The sequence below is a fragment of the Curcuma longa genome, chromosome 17 (assembly GCF_044706935.1).
Source record: "Curcuma longa cultivar G26 ecotype Majalengka, Jawa Barat chromosome 17, ITB_CL_G26_1.1, whole genome shotgun sequence".
NCBI classification, from domain to species: Eukaryota; Viridiplantae; Streptophyta; class Magnoliopsida; order Zingiberales; family Zingiberaceae; genus Curcuma; species Curcuma longa.
This window is the reverse complement of record NC_133877.1, coordinates 491,641-518,405: the sequence shown is the minus strand read 5'-3', so window position 1 is coordinate 518,405 and position 26,765 is coordinate 491,641. Positions and strand designations below refer to the sequence as shown.

Below are 26,765 nucleotides of genomic sequence, written 5' to 3'. Positions count from 1 at the left end.
GATACATTAGCTAGAACTTGGAGTTGTTGTTTATATGGATGTGTTTGGATGTTAAGTAAGATGTATTTATGTTTGTGGATGTGTTTGGATGTCATGTGGATGTGTTTGGATGTATTTATATGTTTGTAGATGTGTTTGTTGTGGTTGTGGATATTGTATTGTAAACAGGTTTCATATTTCGGAGAAACAAATCGAAGCTGTGAATTTTTTTTTAAATTTGCGACGACATTTGCGACGAATCTAGGTTTCGTCGCAAAAATATCGAAACTTCACTGTTATATCATAAAATTAGCGACGAATTGGAATTTTTCATCGCCAATTTGGCGACGAAATCATGGATTCGTCGCCAATTGGCGACGAATCTACCTGATTCGTCGCCAAATTAGCGACGAAAGTCTGTTCGTCGCCAAATTTGTGAAGAAACCCTAATCTCCGAGTCAAATTGGCGACGAAAAATCAATTTTTCGTCGCCAATTTGCGATGAAAAATGGTGTTTCATCGTAAATTAGCGATGAAAACTCGGTATTCATCGCCAACCGCCGGTTCAAGAATTCATTTCAGCCATTTTTCACTAGTGCCAGTCGACTGAAGTGGTAAGATCAGTCGACTGACACTAAGTTATTACACCTGATACGCCTCATCAGTCGACTGGATTTAACTCCAGTCGAGTCATTTCTGGAGATTAGTCGACTGACCTTGAAGGCCAGTCGACTGATGGCAATCAGAAGGTATAACGACTCGACTAGAGCTTCACGTCAGTCGAATCTACCTCCGAGTCAAATTGGTGACGAAAAATCATTTTTCGTCGCCAATTTGCGACGAAAAATGGTGTTTCGTCGCAAATTGGCGATGAAAACTCGGTATTCGTCGCCAATTTACGACGAACATTGGTTTTTCGTCGCCAATAGCGACGAAAAATCATTTTTCATTGCAAATTAGCGACGAAAAATGATTTTTCGTCGCCAATTTGACCGTCGACAGTTCCGTAAGGTTTCCCGAAAGTTAGCAACAAATTAGTTTTTCGTCGCAAAATTTGCCACGAAAATTTTTTTTGTCACCATCTTTTGGAACGAAAATACTATTTCGTTGCTAAATTTTGCGACGAATTTAAAATTCGTGGCTAATTTTGCGATGAATTTCAAAATTTTCGTCGCCAATAGTTGCGACAGGCTTTTGGCAACGAAAAACTTTTTGTCGCCAGATTCGTCGCAAAACCATTTAGCGACGAAATTTTTTTATTTTTTCGTCGCCAATTTCGTCGCAAAATCCCTGTTTTTTTGTAGTGTAAAGGCCTTGGTGATCTTTCAGAGAAGTTAGTTATGTCAAAGAAAAGTATGGTGTATCCATTGGTTTTTAAACTTTTGACATTGACATTAATTTTACTTGTTGCAACTGCGACGGTAGAGAGAGTATTTTCTACCATGCGAATTGTGAAAGACAAGTTGCGCAATCAGATGAGTGATGATTGGATGAATGATAGTCTTATTGTCTATGTGGAGAAAGAAATATTTCTAACGGTTGATAATGATATTATTATACAAAGGTTTCAAAATATGAAGACCCGAAAAGAACAATTATAAGGTAATTATTTTATAATGTTTTGCATTTATTTTTTTTGAGTTTTGATTTTATTCAACATATCTTATTTTTGTAGTCTTCTATTCTTGGGAATATTTTGTTTCCCATTTTGATGACAAATGCTAATTTGATTTTGATTCATTTGTAGTTGAGTTTCATAGCTAAGCATCTTTTTATGATGATGGTGGAATAGATAGCTTTTTTTGATATTAGGGAGGCTTATCCGGTTGGACAAACTTAGCATGTTAGCTTTTATTTTGTCATTTAGAGTTTAATTTTTATGTCAGTTTTTGTGCATCATTTCTTATTGTCTATTTTTTTTTTGAATTTTGATTTCATTCAACATATTTTATTTTTTTAGTCTTCTATTCTTGAGAATATTTTGTTTTTCATTTTGATGACAAATGCTAATTTGATTTTGATTCATTTGCAGTTGATTTTCATAGCTAAGCCTCTTTTTACGATGATGGTGGAATAGATAGTTTTTTTTTTTATATTAGGGAGGCTTATCCGGTTCGACAAACTTAGTAGATTAGTTTTTATTTTGCCATTTGGAGTTTAATTTTTATGTCAATTTTTGTGCATCATATTGATGTGTTCTATTCTATTAGATAATGAAACATAGTTATTTCTTCATATGAGTTTTTTTTTAGCACACTCAATATATATGTTATTTAGTTAATGTTGATGTTTAATTTTAGAGCATGCATAATTTTATGATTATAAAATTTGAATTTTATTTGACTTTATTAAATATATTATATTATTGTACACACTCGATCAATATCCTAGCTCCGCCCCTGATCCTACTAATCCACTAGTTCAGTTTCTTCTTCCTCAAGTTCTTCTCGTCGGCGAGATCCAACGATTGACATGACATATCCGTGATTGATAACTTAACCATCTAGGATATCTAATTGGAACACTAGTGTTTGTCATATGTGCAGGCAGAGCGAGGAAAGGTGAGAGTGGAGGACAAGTTTTCAGTCCTTTGGTTATCTTATACCGAAGTGGCTGTGGCTATCGCCGCGAAGTGCTGATGGAGTTTGTGGGATGGTTAATAGGACCGGGCCCACTTGGTCGAGGATGAGGAGACAGGTGGGCCCACACGCGACAGTGAGCAGCGAGCAACATTAAAGAAATAGATGGAAAAGGCCAATCGACCTCGCACGCGTCCTTCTGTCTTTCTGGGGAAGTAAACACTTTCTGCGTATGAACGGGTGAAGAAGAAGACACGTGAGCAGTCAACGCTCAAAACCAACCAATACGCTTGCCTGTTTCCTGCGTCCCGCATGACAGGGGACCAGCAGACCTAGGGCCCACGTCGTTCGCCCTATAGCTAGGCCTAGGCCAGCCGCACCTGGCCTGCACGTGTGCTTCTTCGTATCGGTTTTTTATTGCGGAGGAAAAAACGGAAAGATGCCGCCGCAGACGATGTCGGCGGTACGGCCGCGACAGGTGTCGGTTGGCCGCCTCGCCTTCGCCGCTGTCGCCGTCGCGGCCGTCACCGGCTGTACCCGGTTGCCGTCCTACCTCTGCTATATCAATGTCGACACAAAGGGTTTTTTTAATTAAATTTAACGACAGTATTACGACCTGCCTTTTGTTTCGTTTAAACTAAACAAAACACCTTCATCACCAATCAGAACAGAGGTTATCGTAAACTAACCATAAATTAATCCTAATTCATAAACCGTAAACTAAACCCAACAAATAAACCAAACCAAATCGAACCGAACTAAACCGGCAGATGTCTCTCTCTTTTTTTTTACTCTTCTCTTTCCCTTCTCCTTGTTAGTTGAGTTGCACTACGTTTGAGTCGGCGCCAGTCAGATGATCTCCGGTCCTCTACGCAGAGGTTGATGTCGCCGCCCGTGGAGCATGATTACATCGGCCTCTCGGAGCGGAAATCCTCCGCCGGCGGGGTCGAGGAAGGGGATCTCAACCTCGAGGCGACGGAGCTCAGGTTGGGGCTGCCTGGGTCGGAGTCGCCCCACCGCGAGGAGAAGGTCGGGCTCACCCTGGATTTGCTCCCCAAGGGTTTGGTCTCCGGTGCTAAGAGGGGGTTCTCCGACGCCAACGATGGGGGCGGATCTGTGGTGAACTTGGCACAGGGCGGCGGCTTGTTCTTGCAGAAGGGGGAGGTCGCGGCCGCAGACAGTGCAGTGCAGATTTCGGGGCAAGGGAATGTGGGGCAGGACCTGGCGGTGAAAGTGGCTGGGCAGGAGCGGAAGGTCACAACGCAGGGCCGTGGCTCCGTCGGGAACGATAGTCCGGCTGCGCCTGCAGCTAAGTAAGTGATTTAAAAAAGCTCCTAGTGTGTTAGAACTTCAACGGTTGAGATTGTACTTCGGCATATTCATGAGTCTTCATGTGCTTTGACTTTTGATGCATAGCTTCAATCTTTTATTCGAAATTTGTTGAGGAAGTAATTATTACAACCACAGTGCTCTACAACTCACCTGCCCAAAGATTTATTCTATTTTGGCTGCAACCTCCATGGTGATATAGATACAACTCAATGCCCATGGATAGGGAAGAATAATCAAGAGATTTAAATTATTGGAAGGTATGGTTGGTAAAGGGAAGCATGAAGAATATAAATGAAATCTTACACATTCATGTAGACCTAACCATGGGTCTAGACCCAACCCGGAACCGGTTAATGGGTTAGTTACCCATTGACCTAGTTCTACGGGCTCACCTTATAACCGTCGGTTCACTGGTATTTATTTAAAAAAAATCTTAATTGTTTAATTTTGTTTTACATTTTTTTTTTCAATGAAAGCCTTTCATTTAATAATATTTATAATATTTTAATAATATTAATAGTGCGGTTCAATATAAATTAATTTATTTGCTTTAAAATTTTCAATGTGGACTATTCTACCTTTCCGTTGAAGCTAATTTTTCAACCTATTTGCCTTAAATTTTCTAATGTGGAACTATTCTATCTTTAATTCATTAAATTTATTAATCTTATTTAACTCTCTTAATGTGTTACTTATTGGTCTTATTCTATCTTTTTATCCATTTAATATTGAGTTTACATAGACTATTTGACTTATATGATATATCCAATAATAAATTTGCCAAGGGATATAATTTGTTAATAATAAAATTATATATATAATGAAGATTATCATCGAACATACAAAATAAATCAAAGTATATAACTTATGTGATATATATGTCTCATCACATTAAAAATTAATAATGTTAATGTTAGATAAAAAAATCATTGGTATTAAAAAACGGAGATGGTTTAGGATTTAGTATAATATTCTTCTCAATTTACTTTGGCTTCCAACTTTTTAGAAGCTCAAACGCTACTTGATGATTGAATGAAAGTTACAAAAAAAATAAAAGGAATGTAACTTTCAAAGGATTTAGAGCTGTCAAACGGGCCAACCCATGGCGGGGCGGGTCAACCCACTAAAAACCCATTATATGGCGGGGCGGGACGGGCCGACCCACCAACTTGGTGGGTTGGAAAATCTCCAACCCAAACCAAACTAAGGCGGGTTACGGATTAGGCGGGCCAACCTACGGGCCTGTCAAAAAATAAAAAAAAATATTAAAAATATTAAAAAGTTTAAGTTTGGATTACAATTTAAATTGATCAAGTTGAAAATTTTAAGCTTGAATTGTGATTTAGACGGATCAAACCCACTAATCCACTGAGTTTTTTACTTTAATTTTAAAATTTAAAATAAATAAATAAACTTTCTCAATCCGTGGACCTAGATCGCGGGCCTAGACGGATCAACCCATCTGAATCCATCTTAAATGGATTGATAAAATTTCAACCCAATCCGCGTAAATTGCTTGACGGGGCGGGCCCAACCCGACGGATCCAACCCAAATTGACGGCTATAAAAGGACAAAGTAAAAGATTTTGATACTGAAGGAACTAACGAATTATGTGTCTTTAATTCCCTTATATCCTAAGTGGATAGATATACAATTTAAATAAGTTCGCACCCTTTTTTTAATTTTTAAAATTTCCACATTTATAAATTTATAAATATTTAAAAAAAATAAAATATAAATAATAATCTTGAACCGTATGGAACCTTGAACCGAACCGTAGGTCTGTAACCGACAGTTTTGAGATTTTTTGAATCATCGAACTATTGGTTCTGAACCATCGAACCGTAGGTTTCGAATTGTGATTGGGTCTACATTCATGTTTCAAAGTTGAAAACATTCATGTTTAAAGTTGAAATTTGATTCCTTTAAAGTTGGAACTTCGCAGAGAACAAGATTTCTAATACTTATCTAAAGTGAAATTTGAGGAAAATGAAGATGCCACATCTTTGCTATGGTTTCAAAAGTAAACATGAGTTTATTGGCAGCAATTACAAATTGAATTCACTATATGTATATATATGTAATATGTATGTAGCTTAGCCAAGATCAATTATATACCCTTACTGAAGGAAATTATAAATTCAAATTATAGATGGATATATTCTTCTTCTTCTTGTTTTCAAAAAAGCAAATTCATAGTAAGTTAATTGATAAGCCACTAAATTTTATTAAGATGAATGTATAAATTGCAAATTTAACAAAGAAATTTAGTTGTCACATCAAATTGATGTTGATTTGTACCATGTGTTGACACAAATGACAGTATGACACCCATACAATATTGCTTTGAAAATCAATATACTTTCTATTGTTGAGTCCCATAAATTTAATTTCTAAATGGTTCAAAATGTCTCTTCCATGAAATGACATTAATAAGCAAGGATGCTACTATGCGCTGCTGTTTTCTTTGGCTATGCTGGGCAGATACAATCAACATGAAAATAACATTAATTCATGTGGTTTCTCTTTTTTCTTTTTCTTTCCCTTTCTTCAGAAATTTAATCAACTAATTTATGTAAAATTTATGTATGCTTTTGAGAGACTAAGATTTTCCCTTGGACGTTAACATATGTATTCAAGTTTTGTCTACTTCTGAGTTTCTGGAGAATGAATATCTTAAGTATCTTGATACTGAAATCCTTTTCTTAAGTTTGTCGGTGCACCATGGGCTATTTTTATCTTTCTTTCTTTGTATGTTCTATTTTGGTATTATGTTCAATTGAAACCATAACACTTTGGAACAGATATGAGATGCATAGTTTTTCCATAGACCTACTGCCAAATTATCTTCTAGTTAATTGATCATGTACATACAGATGTATATAATTGATTATGTATATGGGATTTTTTGTTTGTTTCTATTATGCTGAAAGAAGTTGACCATGTAACGAACTTGCATATGGCAGAGCACAGGTGGTTGGATGGCCACCTATCCGTAGTTATCGGAAGAATACTATGTTTACAAATCCATCTAAGATTAAAGATGATGCTGATGGGATGCAAGGACTAGGGTGTCTTTATTTGAAGGTTAGCATGGATGGAGCCCCTTATCTCAGGAAAGTTGATCTCAAAATATACAAAAACTATAAGGAACTTTCATCAGCACTTGAGAAAATGTTCAGCGGCTTCACAATTGGTGAGATTTAATTGTTCCTTATTATTTTTAAATGAAATAGAAAATAACCAAGAATGTTATTTGTTCAGATATATGTTTCTTTATGCCATTATTTGCAACAATACTCATTTCTTTCTTTTCTTTTTAATCTTGTAACAACAAATATCCAAAATTTTCTCCCCTCTTTTTTCCTTGGCATCCTTTATTCAGGAGTGTATTCTAGTAGGAATCTAGTCAGTCATATATTACTATCATCAAATTCAGTTCGCTGAAAACTAATATGGTGCAAATGATATGATGGAGTTTCATTCTTCTAATTCCTCTCTAGTTCCATCTCAGTTGGTTCTGTCAATGTTCAAGTTTTAGGGGGAGTTTACTTCTTTCCATTCAATTTCAGGTCGGTGTGATTCTCATGGAATGCCAGGCAGAGAGGAGTTATCTGAGAATCATGGTTCTGAGTATGTCATTACTTATGAAGACAAGGATGGAGACTGGATGCTTGTTGGTGATGTGCCATGGGAGTAAGTACCTTATTTGCTTATTCACAGTTCATGTATTTTCTGTTTCATTAATTCTTTATATTTTTATTTGGACTTAATGTAAGCAATTTGTCCTTTTGGTCATGAATTATTTGTTGTCTCTGAAACTTCCAATCACATTCTTTTCTGCATGAAAGATATTCAGATGTTTCAGAACAAGCTGTCTGATGAGAATGCATCCCCATCGTGCTATTAATTAAATTAAATGAAATATTTCAGGATGTTCACAAACTCATGCAGGAGGTTGAGGATCATGAAAGGTTCAGATGCTATTGGACTTGGTCAGTATAATAATGCTTTCCTTTACATTTCATTTTCTAGACTTTTGATCTGATACGTAGTAGTTCCACATTACCTATGAATTTGCAATAGTATTTCTAAAGAAGCATTTCTTCATTCCATTTTCTAGCGTCCTCATTTTGCAAAATAATCTTAGAGTTTCATGTGTCCGCAAATGAAGTTTGAGTTCATTCAAGACTAACAAAACTATGATTGTTTCTGTAGCCCCGAGGGCCCTGGAGAAATGCAAGAACCTGAACTAGACACATTATCATGCCGCCAAGAATGGGCACAATAATCAGATAGCTGTAAGTGTATTTGAGAATGGAAGTTGAAAGGGTTTAGTCATCAATTGTTTTATATAGCTTATGCTTCGTGGCTTGCTGTTCCGAATGGACTATTTAGGCGTGTTACTTCGTTCCGATGCTTGAGTCAGGACCTAAGTTTGATAGACCATGCTTAAGTTTCTGTGAGTCTCCCTTGTAATTGTAATATAAATGCTTGGATTGCTGTTTGCAATTGATTAGCCATTATTTACTATTTGAAGCTCATTCTATTGTTGCATTTGGACATCTGAATCAGCCATCTGATGGATGCCAAAGATCTGGAAGAAAAAAAATGGAATTGCCTAAACTTCATTCCAAAGAGGATGGAGTTCAAATAACGAATGTTGTTGTCCTTCTTGTATCTATTCAGACTGGAGTGACCTACAACTAGCTAGTTATCTTTTCTCTGATTGATTGCTTCACTAGTCATTTATTGACACCTTAAACCTATGTTGCTGTCTGTAAGGCACCCACATGCGATGTTCGTGCAGGCTTTTTGTGGCTTTCTCATTGAAATAATGCTCCACTAGCTCAATTTCTGAATGGTGTCTCTGATTTGGAAGACATCTAAAGATGCTATTTAACCAATCTAGCATACACTTTTTGATTTTATCAACGTATTAGTTCAGTAAAAGGTGGAATTCGCTACTCCAGCGGTCTACACGATTAATTTTCTGATCATTTGTGAGGAGATAAATCGAGAAGTTGCAGTTGGTTACGACGAAGGAGGACATTGTCTTGACTTCGTTAAAATTCAATCTTTACTCACTTTAACAACTCTACTCCGTCATAATCAATTCAGTTATACTCCAAAAGTTTATCAACGTATTACAATGCGAGCTTCTCTTGTGATAGAGCGAGATGTGGCAATCTGTGGATGTAGGAGATGGTGACAGTGCTTGTGAATTCCAAATGAACACATCGGTGGCGAAGGTAGCTAGTTATAAATTGGATTGGGAAGTAGTTCTCGTTCACTGCTCTCGAGGCTGCCATCGTTGTTCTCAAAGTGTGCTTGTAAGGAAGACCATCAAACCGTTAATTTTGTTAGATAAAATTACTATTGAAATTCAAATCCAAGGTATACTTAATAGTCTCATGGCTAATTTTTGTATAAGATTAATCAGGTTTAGGCGATCTATGAACTATAATCCTATTTTACTTGATATTATAATCAATTCCATCCATCTCATTCTATTTTATTGTTGTTTTTCCTACGAACGCCCTTCCATCTCATTCCAACTGACTAAAAAATAAAATATTGAAAAGCTCATAAAAGTGAGATTGCTGATAAGCTTGACTAACTAGGTGCACGATAAGTTTCTAGCTAAATGTCTCATTCTAGAGAATAAAATTCATCTTTATTTTTTATTTTTGTTTTATGCCTTGTCTTAACTCTCAATATCCCTTTTCATTTTACCTAACGTCTTCTCAGGTGATGATGTTGTTGAGATGGATGGAATGACTGACTGATAAAATGCATCCTCAAGTTAAAGTTAAAATTCTAATAAGTACCGATCAGTAATGATCTCATGTTTTGTGGTTGTGTCAGAAAAGCATGCTTTGATGTTGCGCCTAACAAGTGCATGCATAAAGTGGTCCTAATAGTTACGCATAGTCCGATCTTGCACTTAAAAGGTGCATACAATGACTAAATTTCATTATAGTGTCTAACAAACGCATAAAGTAACCTGGAGCTAGTAGAGTCTGTCGGCAATGTTGCTAATAGTGACCCTATGTGTGAACTAAACTCGGTACGTGCTAAACTAGTGCATACAAGAAGGAACAAAGCCAACTAGATCAACTAGGTGCTAACACAAACCCCAAGCCTGATCCTCCACTTGAAGAATGCATAGAACTAGGTGCTGCTACCTTTACCAAACTGGAAAAATTCTTGGGTTACACATTTGTCTTCATCAAAATTACTTCCATATATAACAGAGATAAGAAAGGTGCTCCACTATGGCTCAAACGGAAGCAGCCTGTGTGTTACAAGCCATTGTCCCTTGTCTGACAATAACAGGCTGCAAAATTGGGTTGTCTATTATTAATTCTCAGCACCATAAGTAATGAGTTGCATGCAAAAAAAAAGCCTGAAACAAAGTGGCATCGAGGCAGTCACTACAAATAGAATATAAATTGTCTTTTATACTAGAAACTCATCACAATAAAATTTCTCTTGTGGCTATGCTATACCACTATGAAGCCAAACAGCTGCGGGTATAATGATGGAGCCTTCCATGTATCTACCAATGCTAAAGCCTGGGCAACCACCATGGAAGATTAAAATAGGAGGCAGCAACTCATCTGTGCCTATAGAGGATGGTCTTGATTCAGTAAATAGGATGAAAGTTCCTGTGTAAAATTACTACGACAGGGTGGCAGCAATCAATACTCAAAGGTGTCAAAATCACTAGAACAATTAAATCCGTAGTACATGGTTTAAAAAACCACAGTATATGGTTTCAAAAATCATTGTACATGAAAAGATTTTAATACTATAATATATGGTATAGAAACCGCAAATCATGAAATAGAGAACCACAGTATCGAATGTAAAGTATGTAGTATACCCTATAGAAAACTGTAATACGTGAACAGTTACGGGAAGAGCGTACCTTTAAACAGGTGAGAGGAGTGAGATTTCAATTTCCTGGAGACTCTTTCCTTTGGTTTCGACTACATTCTTTGCCACAAAGAGTGCTGCCATCAAACAAAATGATGCAAATATCGAGTACAAAATTTTGGCTCCTAACTGCTCTAGCAACCGCAAAAAGAACAGACCAACAAAGAAGTTTACAACCTGAAATTCCAAAACCAACGAGTCAACATTAGAGGCAAAAATAAATCACAAACGTAGCTACTCCAAAAGATAATTCAGTTAAAGCAATCCATTTTTCTTGATCCCCAAAATATTAGTAAGCTCATTCAGGACAATGAAACAAAAGCTATTTATTACCTCAGTTTCTATTTTGACTGCACAGTGGCCAATCAAAATGATTAAATCAATTTAACTATCAATATTAGGAAGATAAGATCTATGTAGCTAGGCTCCAAATAGTTCGAACTAACATGACATTATGACAATGAATAGTTATGATTCTTGTTAAGTAGCAAATGAAAAAAAAATGATAAATCCTAGTCAGTCTCATGGACTCAATCCCTGAGGATGGCCGGTCTGGTCCCAAATCGGGAAGCGCATACGGCGGCCAATCCAGATGCCTAGCATCTTTTGATTGCGTTCTCCATTTGAAAGAAAATTCTTGCAAATACGCCGTAGCTGGGGATCGAACCGCGGATCCCTGGGTCACAATCCGAATGTCCTACCGTTGCACCATTGCCCCGGGGACTTAAGTAGCAAATGAAGATTACATTTAACAGTTCTGATCAACCAATTTGATTTGAGTAATAGAAAAAATGTCTTGTATGAAACTGTCTTGACAAAAGCATTGTTTCAGTGTTACGTGAAAAAAGTGAAATTTACAGATAATTTACCCAGTGAACAGACATGCACAGCGCCATAGCTTTTGCACGAATCCTGCTGGGAAAAATTTCAGGTAGAAGGAGACCAGGAACTGGCCCAGCTCCCAGCGCAAATGTCAGAACAAATCTACACAAGTCACAAATCTGAAATAAGATTCTCCATAACCCTCAATGTGAAGAACTAACTTGTAAAAAGGTTCGACTTAATTAATAAGGGAGCTTAGTGTTAGTTCAGGAATCAATTACTACATGCAGAATCAAGCTGTGAGAACAAGTAAATTCAGATTATACAATAAGTTGAATCTCACATCTAAGTAAATTCATATCACAAAATAAGCCAAATTTCAGCTTCATTTAAGTATTAAGACAGCCTTCGTAGTTAAAAAAATCCAAGAAAAAAAATATATACAGTTGTGGATAACATAAGAAAAACATTTGCGTTTGAATTACATAAAATAGATAGATACATATGTACCTATGTATGTATATATCCCTTTTACATATGGTCTAATGTCTCTGGCAATCAACCAACAAGTTATCATCCTAATAGAAAATTCAACCGGGGAAGGGAAGCCTTGGCACAACGGTAAAATTTACTGCTGCTGCCATGTGACCTGGAGATCACAGGTTCGAGTCTCGGAAACAACTTCTTACAAAGCAGAATAAGGTTGCATATAATAGATCTTTCCCTGGAATCCTGCATTGGCAGAAGCTTCGTGCACCGGGCTGCCCTTTGCCCTTCATGTGAAGGCCCACATATTATATCAAGCATGGAAGAATATGGAAAACACTCAAGCTGAAATATCTTTGGCTGGCCCAGCCAACATATGATAATCCTGGTAACAATCCAACCTTCAATGTAGGTAAGTTGGCAACCGCCTCTTCCCACACAATAAGCATGAAAGAACGGACAACAATCAAGCTGAAATCACTGCCATCCTTGACCTAGTTTGAAATGGCGTTAGGTGCAGTGTGTGTGTTTTAATAGGAGTGTCCTGATGTGAAGCCATCCATTGGCCATTAGTTGAGGATAAACAATCAAATAGTGTTTTGCATGTAAAAACAATCCAATACATACCAATTGTCAGCACATTAACCTTTTCTAATATATGTTACCTATTGGCCAAAGCATGTAGATCATTTATATTGATTTGAAGTAACACTGTACCCTTTTTTAAAAAGAAAAACACGCACGCCCAGAGGAATTGTTGAAAAATACCTACATGCCTGCTTTAATCCATGCTCCAATACCAGAGTCCAGTCATTTGGAATGGTTAACTAAGAAATTTTCTTGAAAAAAAGGAAATGAAATGAGGAGATATTCCTGTATACTTACAATAGCATTCCACAAACAGAAAGGTTGACATGCCAAGAACCTTCCTGATGAAAACTTGTTGCAACAGCCTGAAGAACCATTGCCGCTGCCTGAACCAGAAGATAAATATGGAACACATGTGCCCACTAAATACACATGAAAAGGTATTAAAAGTATACTTCCAGTTTACCATTCCCAGGAAACTTCCTAGAAGAAGAACCCTCCTTCCTAGTTTGTCCATAAGAAGCATAGCTACAATTGACCCTGTTATGAAAAGAATATAAGTCTGCTTCCATCAGAGCAGAAGAGAACTAGATTGCAAACTTGCTTATCTAACCTGACAAGTTTGCAAATCCCACACATATGTTGGCAATATCTGAAGCCACCCCAGCACTTTTAAACACAGCAGAAGAGAAATAGAATACAGCATTGATGCCCGACAACTGTTGTAAAGCAAATAGCATTGTTCCAATAAAAACAACTGTAGCAGAAAAAGGGAATTGCAATGAAAAAAGATACATTACATATAAACTAAAGCAGTGGGAATAAAGCACTGAAGATTTGAGAGATATTGATTCATGTAATGGATACCTCTAAAATGTCGTCCATAGAATAGTTCAGAATACTTAACAGTCTCCCCCTCATCCCCTCTGTCTAACCGCGACAATTCTGCCATTGCCGATTTGACATGATGTCCTCCCAGAAGTCTTTCAAATTCAGCTTCGGATTCACCAAATTTACCACGCTGCAGCACATTTACAACCATATTGTGTATTTACAACATGTCAACATGAGAATCATGTCATATTTAAAGTTCAAAACTAAATTTGAAACAGAATTCTCATAACATAATGTTATGAATGGGATTAAGTGAATATAGTAAACAGGCATCTAGGCAGCTGTTCGATCATTTAGTGTTGAAAGGAAAAGTGGCATTGATTTGAATAAAACCCACTTTTGGTAAAAATAAATTTTGTAAAATATTTTCAGTCCTCAGACCACTAAGGCAAATTAGGACAGTTTATACTCACTAAGCTAAAACAGAATTAATAGAGGGCCTAAACTGATTTATGTGAGATGAAATTTAACTGAAATTCAACAGTATTAATTTGTCAGCCAAATAATTTGTGACGTTAAATTGGCAACACTTTCCAAAGAGATCCTTGTAAAGCATAAAAAGTTATGTAGAAAAAAAGTAAAGACAAAAAAAATATTGGTAAAATAGTAAACTAGTCATAAAAGAGTTCAAAAAATAGATGACCTTATAGAGCCAATGAGGGCTTTCAGCACAGAATTGCATACAGAGAGCAAGTAAAGCAGCAGGAATAGTAGATACACCAAAACACACTCGCCACCTGCAGCCATAAGTTCCATAAGTGACTTATCTTTGCATAGGTTCAAAAAGCGCGACCAAGAGTGCTTAAAGAGGGAGAAGCCAATGTGATGTCTTGAATAAATAGTTACCATCCTACATATTCCTTGGCTGGAATTCCAATAAAGAGTGATGCTATCAATCCCAGGCATGTTGCAATCTGAATAAAACTCCCATAAGTACCTCTCACATATGAAGGAGAAACCTGACCAGATAAGCAGTTTAGGGTTAATCAGGAAAAAAATAACATAAATGAAGGTTTTCAGCAAGCAGATAATCCGAAACACTCATGTTTCTACCTCAGTGATGTAGAGGGAGGCTACAGGGGGTCCTAGACCCATCCCTGTTCCAACAAGAAATCTTCCAAGAAGCATTCCCGCTAGTCTAGTTGCTGATGCACTGCGAAAGTATGTCAAGAAACTCAAATAATTCATGCAATAACACAGGGTTGGGGAGAGAACAACAAGTACCACAAATTTGAGACTTCATAATAAAATGGCAAATGCTGAAAAATTCTGCAATATCGGGATATTACCTCAAAGAAGCCCCAATAATCATCGGAAGGGCACTCAACTGGAAGGCCTTGCGGCGTCCAATTCCGTCAGAAATCAATCCGCTAAACAAACATCCAATCAGTGCACCGCCCAAACACATGCTCACAACAAGTCCTGAGCCAGAACAGTAACCAATACTGTCATGTAATATCAGTGACACAAATAACACAATCGCAAGTAGAGAGGAAACCACCTTCCGCTAGCGTATTCCCTGAGAACCCAAGATCCATCGAAATACTCTCGAGCGGCTCGTTCACAACCCTTGAATTCAAAAGATCCAACAAAAAAAAACACACACACATTTACACAACCTTTCAAATCTCTATCGATCGACACATACAAGTAAGCAACTTGCATGCAAAAAAAAAAAAAACACTCACCCTAGATGGTAACCAAACAAGAAGGATGACATGGTTGCGACGCAAACGTGCGGCAAAGAATGCTTCCAGGAGGGATTGCCACCGTCCTGATCTGCCGGATCCAGCAATTTTTCTGAAAGCAAAAGCTAGCATCTTAATTGAAACATGCATCAAAGAGAGGAGCAACCGAAGAAGAAAAGAAGCGGCCTACCTGAGATATCATCCTCGTCCATATCAGGGGTGCTTGCCAGCTCTCTGGAAGGCATCCGCTTGTATACCGAATTCAATCTCATAGACAGCGAGGTTGGATCTCTTCGAAATCTCCACTGATCCTCAGATGCAACCAAACGCAACTTCGCACTTCACCCGGCCAAACGAAACCACATCCAAGAAAATGAGGACGACAACAAACTCAGTAATCTAGATCGAAACCATCACGGGGACGATTCTGGAGAGAGGCAGAACTTTTAGATTAAGTTTATATCTCCGTGTAATTTTTTAATCTGGGATCGAGAATCGCTTAAAACCTACAATCGAGATCGAGACAAATGCGATGTTGCCTACTTGCCTAGAACCGACACCGCGCGGAGGATTTCACCAACCGTTATAAATTCCGAAAATAACACACGCATGCCGTTATCCTGTCACACCGCAAAATCTGCTACGATCAGTGTTATATCGTCCGGTACGCGGAGTGATAACGTAACGCAGCGGCGACAGCGTCACACCGCCTACCTGCCACCGACTACGCATTGATGGATGCACGTCGAAGCGATGACGTCAGTGAGTCGCTGCGGCGTCGTGGCGGCGGACGCGTGGAAAGTAACAGAAGTGGGAAAAAAGTAGTGAGAATGATGTTTCGTGTCGCCTGGTCCAGTCATTGTGGCGGGATCTGTGAGCACGATTTCAGCTTGACCCGCTGCTACAATTAATGTCGTAGGGGCATGAGGTCCGTTGAAGCGGTGCTTTCACAAGCGGTGGACCGGCCACACGTTTCGCCTGCCCAGCGGCAGGGCAGAATGTGACCGATACCCAACAATTTGTCTGTTCGAATCATTTTAAAATTATATTTATTATTCTGTTAATTGTCGGCAGTAATTTTATTTTACTTATTTAATAAGTAGCTAATATTGTCGGATAAGCAGGGCTGGCCTGGCCAAGGCAATCAAGGTTGAACAAGTTCAAGGTTCATTGATAGGGATCTAATTTTTTTATTAAATTTTATATTCTTAATTTTTAATTATTATCTCTCAAAGAATATTAAAAATATTTTTTGATAGGATTCAAAAAAAAATTAAGCAGCCAATTCTGTAATTCTTTATCCATCTGTCCATCCAAAAAAAATTGAATGGTCAATTAATTTTTGAACCCTAATCGTCGATCTTTTTTATTCATTCTGTTAAGTACAAACACCATATCTCGACAAGTTATGGATCTCGTCATCAGATTCTTTTTCTGTTCATTTCACGGGTTGTGAATCTCTGTCGCGAACTGTCCACAGGCCACAACCGCTTCTACAGTTTCACACGTCGCGAAAGTGCCCCTCCATATTACGTTTTATTGTTCTTTGTTTATTGTTTATTACTTATTGTTTTTGTTTCATTCTCTTATTTTTAGCAGTCTTTAACTTTTCTCATTGTGTATTTTTCCTTGTATATCAAAATACTTTTTTTTATATTTTGACATGACGAAATTTATACCTTTTGGTGGAGTAGATAAGAAAATATTATGAGTAGTTATCAAAAAAATTCAATGTTCGATGATGACTTTCATCCAATTTGGTGCTTCTTCATTACAAAGAAGAAAAAGAGTATTTCAATGGAATTTATAGTGGAAATTCAAAAAATTCTGACTTTTTTTTGTATGTTCTAAATATTATTTAGAGTATTGTTATCATTTTAAATAAGAGAAATTATTCTTTTTTTGTCTTGGAACTCTAGTTGCTTGGAGAGCATTATTTTGTATAAAATTTTTTATTTTGAAACTTTTATTGATTGAAATCATAATTTATCAAGCTCTAAAAATTAAATATGCTACTGTGTCAGGGTCTAAAAATTATAATTTCACCCAGGACCCTTGTACAACAAGGACCGCTCTGAGGATAAGCCCAATTAAAATTTCATCAATTGATTTTTTTTTTGACTTCCACATGTTAGCATAAATGAGGGGGCATAGCTTTTTCACAATTCTCATAATAAAAAAATACTCTCTTTACCGTTGCAATCACAATCGATAGAATTAACGAAAGAAGTTAAAATTCGAAAGATTCTTCATCCAATACAATGACTTTATAGTCATTATAATAGCAACTTTACAATTATTCTTTTTAAATTTTCATGTTTTGAAACTTTTATATAATAATTTTATTAAAAAATATATTTTTTAATATAGATAATAAAATTATTACTCATCCAATTATCATTCATTTAATTACGTAGTTTATCTTTTATAATTCTCATGATAAAAAATATTTTCTTTATAATCATAACTAATAAAATTAAAGAAAGAAATTAAAAATCAAAAGATTTTTCTTGACTGTGACTATAAGAGCTAGTTGAAGTTGATGGGGCAAAAAAATACATGTTACAACATTTAAATTGGAACTCACTACGACTCTTTCTGTTGGTTTTATTGGAATTTAAACAGGATTTAAGTTGCAACACTCCTTATATATAAGAACTAATAGAAGTGGCACATTAATCCTTAGTTCTGAGGTGAACTAAAGGAATTTACACTCTTGGTCCATGATTCGTTTAGGACTTGGCGTAATCTTGGAACAATAGGAATGCCAACATCTAGATTGCCCTCTAGAACTTGAACAATTTGACTCATCGTTGGCCTCGAGCTCTCATCATCTCGAATGCACCAGTAAGCAAGTTTATAAGCTATTTCAAACTCTTCTGAGTTGGCTTTACCCTCTAGCCTTTGGTCTAGCAAGCTTTTGACATCTCCGATTACGAGTTTGTTTGTTGTGACTAAGGAGAAGAACTCAAAACTACTTTCTCCCATGTACGTTAGGTTTCTTTTTCCCGATATGATCTCGAACAACATCATTCCGTAGCTGTAAACATCTACTTTTGTAGTGATGGACATACTTGAAATCCATTCAGGCGCAATATAAGTTCCTTTCGACGAGCTTTGCTAGACCAAAATCAACTGTTTTTGGCACAAGTGCATCATCCAACAGTATGTTCTCTGGCTGAATATCACAATGTATAATGTCATCCTTGCATTGCTCATGGAGATAAGCTTATCAAAATGGTAAGAATGCTAGAAAGGATTTTAGGTTCATAGCTCTTGAAAATTGCAGTGTCAAAACAATGGCAAAAGTCAGCCATAGGGTTGCAATCTATAATTGAAACATTTGTTTCCAATTTTCAGTTTGCTTTTGCAAAGATAGAAACAACAGAGATCGTCACCCTCGTGCAATAGAGTTCATTACAAAATTAAAGGACATCTGTGACAACATATTGTCATCGCAATTTTACAGCAGAATTACGACAATTCGAGGAGCATCTATTCCATAAAGTCATGAGAAATAATTTGGTACCAACTTTCCATGACAGAATATCAATCTACCAAAAAGTGAACGAGAGAGGCATGAACTTGGATAATGACAAATGTATCTTTCCTGTGGAGCAGATCCAGATAGCTACCAGCACTTTTAGACAATTCATCAGCAAGTCACATGACGGTTAGGTACAATATCATTGAAAGACCACAGAGACTCAAACTGTTCACTTGATTAACGAGGACAGCTCATCAAAGGCATTTAATTATTTGTGACCCAGAATTTTAATCTCTTTTACAACGATAGGGGAGTGCACAAACATTATACTGCATGGCTGCTCTCAGCGCCCTTCTTTGGCATGGCAGCAAGCTTGGTATACATTCTAGCCATCGACCGGTAGCCTCTGACATCACCTGATCGAAGGAGATTGCCTGTATGATCACACGTGATGAAAATGAGGAACAATTTGATGTTTTCATGACTATATTTAACAGACAACTATGTGTTTAGATGTACACATGAATTCAACTTTCCAGGATGGTCGGCATGCATAGTGCAATTTAAGTTTAATCTGTCACTTGTAAGTGCTCTTTCAAAGAGCAACTTATGTTAAGTTTTGCATGAGTTAAGCTGTTATCTTCTAACGACAAGTTGCAACTTGTTAATTAGTGTATTGGGCGGTTCTCTATTAGATCAGCCTACTGGATTTCTTCCACAGGGAAGGAGGTGCCTAGGCATGTAATTATTTGGTCCTCTTCTGCTACTATTAAAGTGATGGTTTTTCATGTGGTTGAACTACTGCGATCTGTTGAGGAAGGTGTCACTCAAAGATCTCATTTGTGTTCTTTGTGGGGGAGCAGCTCTTGAGACCATTTTTTTCACAAGCATGACGGCTCTAGCTGGTCATCGTCTGATTCATTTCATCTTTGGTATTTCTTGGCCAGTATAAACTCTGTCAATTAAGCAGTTTAATCTATTCAGCTCACTTCCTGGAGGATATGGCAGACTTTTGGAGAAATTGTTCAAACTTGTTAACATTGCATCTGGAGGCAGCGATGTCTGTTGGTCTTTCAATCTTATAATCCAGCAGATCTCCAAATCTGGAAAGATCATGTCTGACTCTGGAGAATCAGAATACTGACTCCACTTCAGCCAGATTATGATAGAGTGACTTTGCAAAATGCACTTTCTATTACACATGTAATGGTTTTTCACTAGCTTGCTCAACTATCTGTAGCACAGTGGTCTAAAATACTTTGGCTCTCTCTTCATAGTCTCAATTTTATATAATGCATGAGCGAACGAATTCCATTCTCTCAAATTCGGTAGTTCTGAAACTGGATAACTAGCATTACCTACTGCAAGAGTTTTGACAAATGCACTAGAAGTGTTGAGATAATAACATCTGATCAGTTATGCTAGCAAGCTCATGGAAGAATAACAAGTGTTACTAATCCAATTTAGGAATAAAATAATTTATTATCAAATTGGATCAAAGTAAGTAAAAGATGCCTAGATAAGAAAACTTTGGAAACACAAGAACCAACCTGAATCACAGTTAAGGGGGCTATCAGGTTCTGGATGAGACATTAAAGCAATAATAGCTCTGCAAACAGACTGGAGGGTCCATGCAGGACTCCATGCATTCTTCAAAATATCAAGACAAATTTCCCCTGTCTGGAAACATAACAGAATCAAGAAATTAGATTAATGGAGACAAGTTACAAAGTAATTGGCAACAGCTAATTAGATATGTGTATATTTAAGTTTGCAGCAAGAAAAATTAATATTGCATCCTTACAATTCCAATCTCTCAAAATATGCCACTGACATTGTTGCCATGCCTAATGACTGTCAATTTTACTAATAAATGAAATTTTTGGTAAAAGATAACCTCAGAAGATAATCTTCCAGTTCCTATTGATGATAGAAAGTTCCTCTTCTCCTAATTTGCACATAAAATTTCATAGGCTCCAATTATAAAACAAACCTAACATCCATTTGATCCAGAACGAGTTCTTTCAGAAAAACCATTTGCACAGTTGCACTTCTTTCAGGCAGACTAGCTTTGGCGATGACGCCTTTGGCAATGCAAGTTATGCTAACAAAACAAACTACAGCAACTGTATGAAAAGTTCTGAGTTCACGCCTTTGAAAGGATACTGAGATGGTAAAGTACCTGATTGAATGCCTACAAACGAAGAATTCTGAGTTTGAGCCTCCTATTTGAAAAAACAAAAATTCAACCTAGGTTCCAACCATCCATTATACCAAAATCCCTTCAGGTAGTTGTTAGTTTCAATCTTTATAGTTAGTTTTTTAAGTATTATTTATTAAAATAATAATTTCACAAAACCTCAAACCTATTAGTATGTAACATAACTTCCTGCTAGAGGCTAGTTATAATAGATTAGGTAATCTTAAACATTGGTTTTAAGAGATTAGATAATTATGGGGGTCTATAAAAGAACCCCAATCCCACCCACAAATTATTGCTCATAATTTATTTTTAAGTTCAATAGAAGTTTGAGTTCTCTGTGTTCATTGCTACATCAACTAGTATTAGAATTGAATTTCTAATTCAATAGCTTGAATTTGTTTTCATAAGTTCTGCCAATTTTAATTCTTAATACCATGAATAATTTTAATTAATATAAAGTTATAACTTGTGCTATAATTAACTTTTTACTTAATTATAATTAATACATGTTTGTTCTTTGTTTATATTTGTTGAATAATTTGATTAATACAGACTTTAAAGCTTAAAATGTTTGCAACCAATTAAGCTTTAATCACTTTTAAATTACTTTTAAATTGTATACTATTTGTTTTGTAACAATTTACATTTATTAACTATTCAACTATTACAAATAGAATGTTGGAACGACCAATGAAAAATGAGCCCATCCTTGTTCCTCTGTAAACAAGGGTTTTTTTTTTAATTTTTAGAGCAATTTCAAATTTAAAGGCCCAACAAACATTCATTATTGAGGATATAATTTTGTTTGAAAAAGCTGTATATTTTTATGGGTTTATATAATTGAGTTTGAAATTTATATAGGTGTTGTTGAGGATGTACTTTTGTTTGAAATTTACTCATGAGCACTAAATAGGTAAATCCAAATTTTGTTTGAACTTTGAACACTAAATATTGTTTGATAAGACTAAATAAAACTCTCGGATGAAGTGAAAAATAGGTAAATCCAAATTTTTCAAAATTTTAGGAGGCAAAATATTATATTTTAGATTTAAATTAGATTTTGAATTTTGTAATTAAATTTAAATTCATATTCACGATTTTTTTTGATAAAATAGAATTTAAATTTCAAATTTGTTTATGCCTTTAAATTGAAATGAATAGTGTTTTTTTAGTAAAAATTAATCTAATATGATTAATACACAATTATTGCAATGATCATGTATTTTCAATGTTATTCCAATGAAATAAATAAAAAATAATGAAAGAAAAATTAAATAATTATTTTCTTAACTTAAATAAATTTTTATTTAATCAAGGCATCATGTCCAACCATAGTTGTTCTTTGATGTTTGAACCAAAGTTAAGAGAACATATAAAAGAGAAGAATCTTGAAATGATCTCACCAAACTATAATTTTTTCGTTGCTAACTAGGATGATATCTCAGTCTCTCCCCATATCACAAAAATCAAAACATAAGAAAGAAATTTTCATATATGTTAATATCAAATTTTATCCTATTTAAATTCATTTTTTATAAAAAAGTAGATAACTAATTAAGCTAAATCAAATCAATATTTTGAATTTTAAGATTAACAAAAGTTATTTTAGGATTAGTTAGAGCCTATAAGCAAAATGGTGGTTAAAATCAAGTGAGTCCAAATTGAAATCGATTTGAATTTATTTTGACTCATTTAAAATAAAACTTAAGTTTATATATACATATAGGATAGTTCGGGATAATTATATTTAATTAGGTTAGTGTATTTTTAGAAGGTCAAGAATTATTTAATTCTCTTTCTTCTTTCTACATGCACTCCTGTTCTCTATCCCTCTCGCTTATCACCCATAGCATCCGCTACCACCTACAACACTAATGTCGTCCACCCTATCCTTCACCCATAGTGCTTGTCATCCACTGTTTGTCCATCTCTCTAAGATATTCCTCTCTCATATGGCTTCTCCCCTCTCTCTCAATTTCTCTTTTCTCCCCTCTTTCTCCCCTCTCTATTTCTGTCGCATGCCACCACTTTGGTGTCGATACCAAAGTATCTTGCATGTTGATTAGCGAGTGGAATAGTAAATTCCATCGTGCAACTAACACAGCTTGGCAGCTCAATCATCTATGCTCCCTCATCCCATGAGCACTAGTGACACCTCTAGTCTTCATGACCCACTAATGCCTATGATCATCTCTATAGATCATAGAAGATCCATAACAAGCTTCCCACTTTCACTTGCTAACCATCTACTTTCTTCAATGATAGTGCTTTTGCAAGTTGCTCTCCTTACCTTTGTTGCATTGTACACCAACCACACTAGTAGAACCTCCTTTGTCATCTCTTGCATTGGGGTCAGCTATATGGATCGTCCAATGTCATTAGGTTCAATCCCCTATTATATCCTTACTTATATTTAAATAAATTTTATACTATTTTATCACTGTCAACCAAGTCTTCTTTGGTATCCTTCTTTCTCGATTAACATATGAATTTGTCATGTTCTCATATTGCCTAACTCAGGTATTTATTGGTAACCTAAGTATATGTTAGTATTATGTTAAACGTATCTCTCAAAGTTTTTCCTCAATAGATGCAATTCTGAATTTCTCTATAATGTTCTCATTTCCTATTTGTTCATACTCATATGTCCACATATTCATCTTTATCATCCTCATTTCTATAACTCTCATCTTCTACTTGTGCACTCAATTCATATCCCAACATTCAACTCTATATAACATAGCAAGCCTAACCACTATTTTGTAAAACTTCCTTTTAAGTTTTATAAGTACTTACAATCACAAAGGATCTTAACACCTGACTCCATTTCAACCATCTTATTTGTATTCTATGTAAAATATCTCTATCTACCTCTCTCCTCCTTTTGTAAAAACCATCTTAGATACTTAAAATTTTTAGGTAATTCATCATCTCCTATCTTAACAATTATCTTGCTACGTTTATTACTACTAAATTTAAATCTATATATTTTGTCTTCATTCTAATAAGTGTAAAATTTTTATATATATATTTTTTTAAGAAAAGAGTTACTTCATAGGCTATCATGGGTCTATAAAAAGGATCTCAATCACTCTTGTTATATTATCTCGTAGTTCAATAAAATTTTGAGTTCTCTTCATTTTTTTTTATCTTGGTGCTACGTCAACCCTCCTCTTAGCATCAAAATACTTTACTAAATAGCTTGATAAAGAGCATTTTGTATCAAAATCATGCCAAAATTAACCAAAATGATACCAACACACTACAAGTAAGGACACATTGTCAAGAATGTAAACTTAATAAATTTTGTAGATAAAGTTATTTCACGAAACTTTGTACAAAATTATGCCAAAATTACCAAAGCAAAGAAACATACTTAAAATATGGTTACATAAAATAAGAACATAAATTGTCAAAACAATCAAAATTTTAATAGAAATGTTTCACCAAATAGCATGAAAAACAAATTTTTTTAATGAAAGCAGTACTTTTGTATAATGTATTAGGAGGGGCCTGGATTGTTTTTCCAATAAAGGAGCTCGAACTTGAGGTTTTCATTAGCAGGAACCAATTCTACCTATTAGCTCTATTGAGATGTATGCAATTTAAAAAATATAATGATCAATTTTAGTTTTTCAGTATGAAAATTGCATATCAAATAAGTAGCTGGAAATTGAAATATAAATTCATCAAAAGAACATGTGACAAAATAAGAGCAAGAATAGTGTTAATAGCACTCCATCTATCAGGAAGCTGACCAAGAATATCAAAATCATCCATGGATAATTACCTTACAAGCATGTATACTATAATAAACTGTAGAAAATCCATGTGCAAGCTTTACCAACAAAATGGGAACAACAGGTTATGAGTGTACATCTATTTCTGAATTATAGAAAAAGTTCAGGCAAACAAAACATATAGTCTGCTTTCGTACATCGACAACATTGTAGAGAAAGACTGAAGAGAAAGTAGAGAACATATATTCCAAATCTCCCTGTTTATTGGGAAAGAATTTAAGGGAAGGAAAGAAATGTTCTCTCATTTTGTTTTAGGTGGGAGCAAACAAGCCAGATCCAACTAATCATAAAAAAAAACAAAAATATATTTTTTCTTGTATTTATCTTTTCACCTAATATTTAATACTTTTCTTATTTATAGATTTTGAATTTAGAAATGAAAAGGAATGATTTATGCTCCTATTAATCCTCCAAAGAAATGATGGAAAATATTTCCTAAACTATAAAAGGGAATCACTCTTATTTCTCTTCTTCCTTGTTTTTATTTTTTTTATTTTCACTAGTTCCCATCCCCTATAGAAAACAAAGCCTTAATAATTGTTGAGGCTAAGAGGCTCCATGCCCATCGGTTCCACATGGAAGGTGCGGTGATGATATAGCACAACAACATTCTGATGTAGCAAAAGAATGCTCTGAAACCAAATTGATATGACACAACAATACTTTGATATTAAATTAATGCGCCATCATAATTTAAGCCACCAATTACAATAACTATTAAACAAAACAAAGACACTTTCATAGATTTGATACTAACAAAAACTAGGAAATAATTACGTAAAGTGGTTAATACAAATTATTCCATAGAATGGCTACCAAATTAAAAGATAACAAATGAAAATAGAATAATTACCAAACAACTCAAAACCAGAATTTAAAATTTGTAATTTGATTCTTATTCCTAATCTGAAACAGATGGTTATTATATAAATATAAATTGGTATTCCCTAATAACTCAAGCTTTTAAACGAGTGTTAGTCAATCAATGTTAATATGGTATTGGAACAGGGGGTTTGAGCTTTGAATTCTAGCTATCGTAAAAACAAAATCATACCTCTAGATCATGATGGGTGAGAGGGAACTTATTGAAGCTAGAAGACTCCACTTTCATTGGTCCCACATGGGCAAATGTGATGATCCATTAAATATAATTGGTCTATTTCCTAATATCAATCTTTTAGAATAAATGGTCAGCCAATTATATATATATATATATATATATATATATATATATGTGTGTGTGTGTGTGTGTGTGTGTGTGTGTGTGTGTGTGTATCAAATCTCTAAGTTCAAAGTCATGATGGGCATCATGACAATTACTGATGCTGAAATGCTCCATGATCATTGGCCTCACATTGACAAGTGCAGTGGTTCTAATAACTTGAGCTTGCTTTTATGTAAAGTTGTTCGCACCAATCAATGTTAAGAATAAGAACGATCAATATATCAAGCGCCTCATGATGAAAATATTAGTGATATTTTCAACATTAAGTCTCCACATCATGCAATCAAATTGTCAGTCTCAATGAACTTCTATTTCACCATCAAATTTCCAAAGCTTTCTGGAATCCGTAGTGAAGCTACAATCCATTGTTCAACTCACCATAAAATTTTTGTCCATAGTAATGCATCCATTGAGATGTTACAATTTTATAGGGTTAACTGACACATTTTCCAAACATATCAGCATGTCTAGAATCCACTATTCTGAATTGATAAGCAACACATAAAAATCTTGAAATGAAAAATAACAAAAACTTGAGGAAACAAGAAGCTACCTTGAAATGGACATTTGGATGAAAAATTTTGGTAAGGAACGAACTTGTGGAGGTAATAGAGGATATTGTTCTGGAATAGCAAATGCAAGCTGAAAAACACCACCTTCATATGGTGTTTCTGAAGGCCCCTAATGCAGAAAAAGTCAGGTAATCAAAGATTATAAAATAGTATCCTTGCTTCAATTA

General features: G+C 35.4%; 3 protein-coding genes and 1 pseudogene across 5 annotated transcripts in view; 2 read left to right on the top strand and 2 right to left on the bottom strand.

Moving 5' to 3' along the window:
• The first annotated feature begins 3,369 nt into the window (after window positions 1-3,369).
• The window catches only part of LOC141811893 (auxin-responsive protein IAA17-like), a 40,773-nt gene continuing 17,377 nt past the window's right edge, over window positions 3,370-26,765 (top strand). Inside the window, exon 1 of the mRNA XM_074699968.1 lies at window positions 3,370-3,871. Coding sequence (XP_074556069.1) covers window positions 3,441-3,871 — 431 coding nt within the window. The 5' untranslated portion in view covers window positions 3,370-3,440. The remainder of the gene's footprint in view (window positions 3,872-26,765) is intronic.
• LOC141811894 (auxin-responsive protein IAA8-like) lies at window positions 6,864-8,435 on the top strand. Its single transcript, XM_074699969.1, has 4 exons — window positions 6,864-7,087; window positions 7,464-7,587; window positions 7,825-7,886; window positions 8,110-8,435. The coding sequence occupies exons 1-4, from the start codon at window positions 6,907-6,909 to the stop codon at window positions 8,145-8,147; spliced, it is 405 nt and encodes a 134-aa protein (XP_074556070.1). The 5' UTR covers window positions 6,864-6,906; the 3' UTR covers window positions 8,148-8,435.
• LOC141811770 (putative plastidic glucose transporter 2) lies at window positions 9,932-15,806 on the bottom strand. Of its 3 annotated transcripts, none has more exons than XM_074699819.1 (14): window positions 15,502-15,806; window positions 15,312-15,423; window positions 15,125-15,192; window positions 14,913-15,045; window positions 14,677-14,776; window positions 14,470-14,582; window positions 14,267-14,360; window positions 13,597-13,750; window positions 13,343-13,486; window positions 13,196-13,269; window positions 13,027-13,115; window positions 11,703-11,817; window positions 10,826-11,010; window positions 9,932-10,575 (listed from the first exon to the last, which is right to left on the bottom strand). In XM_074699819.1, the coding sequence occupies exons 1-13, from the start codon at window positions 15,581-15,583 to the stop codon at window positions 10,828-10,830; spliced, it is 1,461 nt and encodes a 486-aa protein (XP_074555920.1). In that variant the 5' UTR covers window positions 15,584-15,806; the 3' UTR covers window positions 9,932-10,575; window positions 10,826-10,827. The 3 variants fall into 3 exon arrangements, with proteins under 3 accessions (XP_074555920.1, XP_074555921.1, XP_074555919.1); XM_074699820.1 differs by having other exon boundaries at window positions 9,932-10,514; XM_074699818.1 differs by having other exon boundaries at window positions 9,934-10,520; window positions 15,502-15,805.
• Window positions 18,897-26,765, bottom strand: part of LOC141848475 (protein PEROXIN-4-like) — an 8,926-nt pseudogene continuing 1,057 nt past the window's right edge.